Genomic DNA, 7,311 nt, shown 5'->3' on the forward strand with positions numbered 1-7,311 from the left:
AGCATGTTTGGTGGGACGGGGATTCGAACCCGTGACCCTCAGATTGCGAGTCGAGCGCCCTAACCACCTGGTGGCCATGCCTGGCGGACACTTCTTTACAATAACGATTTACTTTAAATCACTGGTAGGATTTCACGGTGTTTAGCAACAAAGAGAATAAACAATTCAACCTTGAGGTAGACCATCTCGGCGTCTTGATACTGTTTCAAGTGGGTGAACACTCGACCAGAGTTCAGGTAACCTCTTACGTCATCAGGCTGAATTCTTAGTTAAAAAACAAAAAAAAAAGGACGAACTATCAGAAAATTGAACATTTAACAAAAAAAAACTTCTCTAGGAACAGTAAGATATTAATAATTATGATTGAAGATGATATACCAGCTAATATTTCGTTAAAATAACAATAATAATAATGCAAACTGTACAGTACAGAAATGTTGATAGTTTATAAACGAAAAAAAAAATTATAGCTGTTGATTGCAATCCACTAAAATGATTTATCTCGAATATGTAAAACTTTTCTTCATTTTCAAATGTTAGAAGTATCAGATTCATAATCTTACCTAATAGCTTGTTGAAAGTACTGTAAGGCCTCCTGGTAATGAGCTCGTTCTTCTAAGGCTTTACCCAAGTTGTTATACAGTTTGGCATTTTGCTGGTTAACTCTTAGGCCGGATGAAAAGAGAGTTTCCTCTGATTCCCTGATTGTATTTAAATATTTATATAACGAACTCGAATTTTGAAGGGTTTAATAGTTGATACATTTACTTTTTATACTGAACAGTAGAAAATTATATACGAGTTTTTAAAAAAGAAAAGCATGCCGTCATTGAAAATTACACTGTACGTTAACCCTATTATTACCAATGGAGGCCATATGATACATCAGCTTTTTAAACTCAACATGAACCAAACTGCTTGTGGGTTCTGGCTTTTGTTGCATGGTAATATAACCTTTAATAATGATTCACATAAAACACAAACAAAAAATCATCAATACTACAGTTAATCCCATTAAATACTGCTGAAATCTATTTTGTATTTTATATAGAAATGTTTTGGTCGGTTTTTTTATATTGTGGTAACACGTAAAAAATACATAAAATTTATAATTCTAAATTATATGCATTCATTAATACCCAAAATATTTACTGTTTGTTTGTTTTTAACCTAAAAATAATAATTAAATTACAATCTGTATAAACAAGTTAAGCCTAAACTAGAAATTGACCGACTCTCTATTTTTTGTTATTATTAATACTAGCATAAAATACCAGCGCACCGCTGAGGGGTTCAGAAGCCCTCCCCCATGTTTCAGAAAAGCCTCATGTACCGATCAAGCATTATTTCTATAGCTACTTCAAGTGGGAGGGGGGTCCGTAACCAACACCAGACCTTGTGAGGACACCCACAAGTGGTGCCTATGTACGTGTGTTCCCGCTATCTGCTTAACTGAGGAAGGAGTTCGCAATCAAACATACAACACTAATTAATATAGTATGACCTCAAACACCATAAAAACCAGCACTAAAAAAACTTCTTCATTAACAAATAACTATGGGAAAGGTAAAAGGAATGTGGTTAAATGTGTAGGTATTGGTGCTGGTTCTATTAGATTTTGTTATGTTTATTTGGAGTTAAGAACAAAGTTACACAATGGGTTATTTGAGCTGTGTCTAACACGGGTATCGAAACCCACTTGTTAGCGTTATAAGTCCGCAGACATAGTGCTGTGTCACTGGGGGGGGGGGGGTGGCGCTGGTTCTACTAGATTTTGTTTTGTTTAATTGGAGTTAAACGCAAAGCTACACAGTGGGCTATTTGTGATGTGCCCACCACGATGTCGAAACCATGTTTCTACCGTTAAAATTCCGTGTCACTGGGGGGGGGGGGGTATTAGAAGAACAAAACAACACGTTTATCGTTTCAATTCTTTACTTGACATTCCACAAAACTGTCGACGCCGAACAAATGTGTTTTTGTTATAGCTATCGGGCTATTTGCTGTGTCCACCGAGGGAAATCGAACATCTGATTTTAGCGTTGTATGTCAGTAAAGTTACCGTTGTCCAACCGAAGGACTGCCATGCAAAACTAATAATTTTGTATGCTTATGTGTATCGGTCGTCCCATTGGTCAATATCCCTTTGGAGTCGTGGGCGTGTTATAAGAGTGACAGTGCAATCGCACTATTTGATCATAAGAATGCAAAAGTTGGTGATGGATACTGTTGACTAGCTGTGTTCCCTCTAAGCTATCAGATCAAAATTAGGGACGGCTAAAAGATACCTTTTGTGTAGCTTTGAGCGAATTTCCGAAACAAACAAATACGTGAAGAAATCTCACAGCAAACCCGTACGAGTTTCATTTTAATACTGTTTTCGAAATTGGCAGTGGAAAGACACTGAAGACGTATAAACGGAGAGAAAGATGGAATAATGTATCCGTTAAATCTGCCCATCCAGTTATACGCTCCTCGAACCCCATAATTAACCTTTTACTTACGATTTTTTATTTCAATGTATATCCACTCACGATAGATTTAATTTGTATTCTGTTTTCTTTCCTTTATTTGATCACACTTTAAAATGTAAGTACTCATGATAAAAATAATTTTTAATTCCCACAACTGATGTATATCAATTGATAAAGCAACTATGTTGTAAAATTTACAAGAAGAAATAAGCCCCCTCAATGGCTCAGCTGTAAGCTTCATGACTTATAACGCTAAAATTCGCTGTTCGATCCTCGTGGCGGGCATATTGCAGATAGCCCGATGTATGGGTTTGAGCTAAAACAAACAAACAGGAAAAAGTCAGGATGTAAAACATTCACCAAAATCAGCCTGTTATCTACATTCTCTATATGTTTAACCATGAAGAACGAAGACCTTAAAATTACGACACAATAATGACTCCCCTCCCGAATAAAAAGGGTCAGGAAAAACCTAGTCGTTAGCGTACCCAAAATTTCAATCCGAGGGTTTTTGTTTCGCGTCTCGTTGCCACAAAAACGCGATCTACACTTTAGGGCCGTGGATGTCGTACAAAAGGGGTGATCAAATCCCACTATTCGGGCAGATAAGAGCTAGTAACCCAAGAGTTGGCGGAGGGTGCTCTTCATTAGATTTCTTTCCTCTAATCTTTCAGCTCAAAAAAAATTATGAATGACTATTTAAAGATGATTGTTTTTGTAGCTTGAGCATAAATTCTGAAACATATCTCCCTCCCACACCCCCAAAAAATCCAGAACAACAAACCAACAAACATCGGCACAAGAACGGTTCGATTATTATGATGTAAATTATTCAAACCGACTAAAAATGGCGTCTATTTAGTCATCGAACGACGATGTATGTTAGATATAATAATTATATAGATTTAACAGTAGGATAATTTTACATGATAATCATGCCATTAGAAAAAAGTGCGACGACATTCAATGGATATGTCATTAATTTCCTTTTAAAAGTGCGACGACATTCAATGGATATGCCATTAATTTCCTTTTAAAAGTGCGACGACATTCAATGGATATGCCATTAATTTCCTTTTAAAAGTGCGACGACATTCAATGGATATGCCATTAATTTCCTTTTAAAAGTGCGACGACATTCAATGGATATGCCATTAATTTCCTTATAAATTTACTAACGCATCCTAAAGACACTAATTATAAAATTGAAAGAGGTGAGATTTTTGATACTTTTATGCAATTGTTATAGTAAACGAAAAATACTTAATTCACGACCAAGATGTTTGCAGTTGCAACTCTTTAAGTCCGCGGAGGAATACAGAGATATTATATAAAAAAACAACAACACTTGTTTTAAGAATATGAAGACTTTGATAACCAGTTTCAATATTAACCTTCACTTTACGTTAGTACAATTTGTCACATTCGCCAATTCTGCGAAGGTATAAACGAATTTGACAATAACCGATGACAAAAACTAGTTCTCGGAAATACTTGATGCGCGTGCGAGCTGAAAACAAAATAAAATATGCTTATCTGGGTGTTGTTAAACGTTATGTGTAACTTACCATTCTCTGTTTCTTACAACTGTCTTCATTCCATGGACCGTCACCAGGAGAGCGAGACCAACCACAGCCAATCCTCTCACACGCCTGTAGCACGTGGGAAGAAAAATCGATTTCATGACTTTTTTCCAGGTAATCATCAAATATGATATGTGCTAAAATGAATGTTTTCCCTTTTGTTTTCTTTTCTACATTCGACTGTTTTAATGTACTTCCAGCCATTATAATGCCATACTAAAAAAATCGATTTTATTTTGTGTATTTTCCGTTTTATGCACGAGACACGTGCATGTACGTATATGGAGAAACATTACATGACGGATTCAACGATTCAATTTCGTTTTTTTTTTCATTGATTCTTTCTTTAGGTTTACGTCCTGCTACACTGTTAACGTAAACACATATGCTATGATATCTTTTACAATGATTTTACTGTATGTGACGGATATTTGCAGCAGAAATTTGATAAAGAAAGTAACGTGACTCTTTTTTTTTTATCTTCTGGGTTTCTCTTTATGGATCTTTTCATAATTTTGTTGTATTTTTATCCTACGAATAGTATATATTCGTATACGTAAATAATGTTTACAGTAATAATGAGAAAACGTTATGATCACTAATTAAACTCCTAGCTGGACAGTTAAAGGTTTTTAAGTCAATGTAGACATAGCAATATCAAAGATGTGATCACATATTTGAATACAAGTCACAGTAAAATAAATATACGAAAACAAACGATACAATCCTGGCAATTACAACAAACAGACCTGTCTACAGCTAGTGTTTCTTATTTCTTCTATTCTATGTGTCTTTTTTATTATAAGATGAATAAAAAATTAGGAATTTAAAAACCTGCAAACAAATTTTTTGTTTATCTTGTTTGCTAGCTATTTTTTATGCTCAACTATGGGCAAAGGATTACTTTATATGATAGCTAACTTTAAATATTGTAATGATAATAAAAATAGCTAATAGCTAGCTGATATGGTTCATGATGATTTATTGTAGCTATGGACTATTTGATCACATTAGTTCGAGATGTAAAATGTTAAGCTGCAGCTGGAGATTGTCATGGAGATTTTTTTTAAAGAATAGTGAGAATTTATAGTTTCTGTGTAACTAAATTATCTATATATAATGCATAGCAATGGGCAAATATATGCCTAGACTAAGACACAACCCACATATAAAACCCGCGTATAAAATTTTAACAGTAGAAAGGCAGTCTTTTCAAATACAACATACGTCTAAAACATCGCTTTAAATAAACCGTCGTATCTTTTAAAGTAATTACTCTACGAATGTGTGTGTGTGTGTGTATATACTAAAACTGAATATTATATGTATTGATTTTTTTCTTTAAGTTCATACACCGATTGTATAGTGTAAGAGGCATTAAGTACCTACATGTTACTGTCGTCTAATGTTCATCTATTATTGGCTTGTAATACCTGTGTCACCTTGTACTTAAGCTTTTTAAAAGGAACACTAAATTCAATTGGTAGTGATAACATCGTTTACAATAGAATTATGATGTTTTCTGGCTTATGTAAAATACAGAAGAAACAAATCGAATTTTCAATACCCTACGACCTTCACAATACGTTATTTAGTATTATACAAAAGATTTGGGTGCATTATACTAAGCCTCTTTTGTTGTAGGCTTGTGAAGAGAATAATGATAATAAGTATTACAAAGTGGCCGTGTTGAGCGGATTTTCTTCTTTTCCTTGTAAGTCTAACATGTGTGCTTTCTTGTGTATTTTTATATGTGTACAGCCTTAGCAGTCAATAGTAAAGGTTTTAGAGTGTTGTTTGAACTGAATCTTTTTTGTTTAAGGTGCCTTTTGCCCGAACGTTTTATTAGGGTTTTTGTTTCGCAAATCCTTGCGATCCCTATTATGAACCACTATGGTGGTTCATGATAAATGCCTTATCTTAAAGTATTATTATATCATGAAAGAACGTCTACAATGTTCTCAATACAACCATGATTTCTTCTCAGATATGACTATTTTAAAATTACTTTGTTAACGGGTTAATCTCCATAAAAGTCACCTGACAACAAACTGTATATATAATACCAGAGGCACAAACCAGCATTTAGAACTAGAATCGGGTTCCAGTTTTGGGTTCCAATTTTGGATTCAGATTACAAACTGGTATTATACGTCAACCTAGTCCTATGTTACGGGGGGGGGGGGGCTTAAAAGGACATAAAGAGCCATTTTATGTATGTTTCGGGATTTGCTTATAACATTATACTACATCTGACTTGTCTTTTCAAAGGTTAATCGTTTTGCATTGCTTTGAGATTTTGTTTTGAATTGATATTATATTTGAACTTTTGTTCGGACAGTTTTAGGTGTCGTTCTTGTGTACGTCCTAGGACCTGGTTAAAAACCGATATACTAAGTCTCGAACTAGTGCTATTTACTTACCTATCTCGCCACAAGTGAGACCAGCCTATCGCAATAAGCATACAGAAGCCCATGCTAGGAAGATACATAACACGTTCAGCAACAACAAATCCAACATGGTAAAAAATATTCGAAGCTGGTAGGAATGGGGCAACAGTCAAAGACAGAGTCTGGAAAAAAAAAAAGGTTGGATCCTCGCAGGTAACATTTTAGAGTATTTCTAACTGATTTAGGGACACGGTTAAAAGTTCTTGAAGTACAATGTAAAACTAATTCAAAAACATATATAATTCAAATATTTTAAATTTATATCACAAATGTACAGTTATTTTGTTAGAAGTGTTCGGTTCTTTGGCTGCGGTATTCAGTAAGCTGAGAAAGCCAACAACACACCTTACATAGTGTTAAGATTTAGAAAACTCGTTCAAGGATCCGAGCTCCACTGAAGAACAATGGCTACACGCTGTTTACCTGTAGAAGGCTCATTTGAAGAGACAAATTCTAACGAAAAATAACCATTACATGCTGTCTACCTGTAGAAAGCTCATTCCATGGAAGCAAACTCTAACAAAAATAACCATTACATGCTGTCTACCTGTAGAAGGCCCATTCCATGGAAGCAAACTCTAACGAAGAATAAGCGTTACACGCTGTCCACCTGTAGAAGGCTCATTCCATGGAACTCACTAACGAAAAGCAAACGTTCCATGCTGTCTACCTGTAGAAGGCCCATTCCATGGAACTCACTAACGAAAAGCAAACGTTACATGCTGTCCACCTGCAGAAGGCCCATTCCATGGAACTCACTAACGAAAAACAAACGTTACATGCTGTCTACCTGTAGAAGGCCCA

General features: G+C 35.1%; 1 protein-coding gene across 1 annotated transcript in view; it reads right to left on the minus strand.

Moving 5' to 3' along the window:
• Window positions 1-6,629, minus strand: part of LOC106475869 (transmembrane and TPR repeat-containing protein CG4050-like) — a gene marked incomplete at its 5' end in the record, with an annotated part of 17,344 nt that extends 10,715 nt beyond the window's left edge. The window contains 4 exons of the mRNA XM_013936544.2: window positions 171-264; window positions 564-701; window positions 4,043-4,126; window positions 6,481-6,629. Of these exons, the coding sequence (XP_013791998.2) occupies window positions 171-264; window positions 564-701; window positions 4,043-4,126; window positions 6,481-6,629 (465 nt within the window). The remainder of the gene's footprint in view (window positions 1-170; window positions 265-563; window positions 702-4,042; window positions 4,127-6,480) is intronic.
• Between the last annotated feature and the right edge of the window lie 682 nt (window positions 6,630-7,311).

This window comes from Limulus polyphemus, unplaced genomic scaffold, assembly GCF_000517525.1.
Source record: "Limulus polyphemus unplaced genomic scaffold, Limulus_polyphemus-2.1.2 Scaffold9322, whole genome shotgun sequence".
NCBI classification, from domain to species: domain Eukaryota; kingdom Metazoa; phylum Arthropoda; class Merostomata; order Xiphosura; family Limulidae; genus Limulus; species Limulus polyphemus.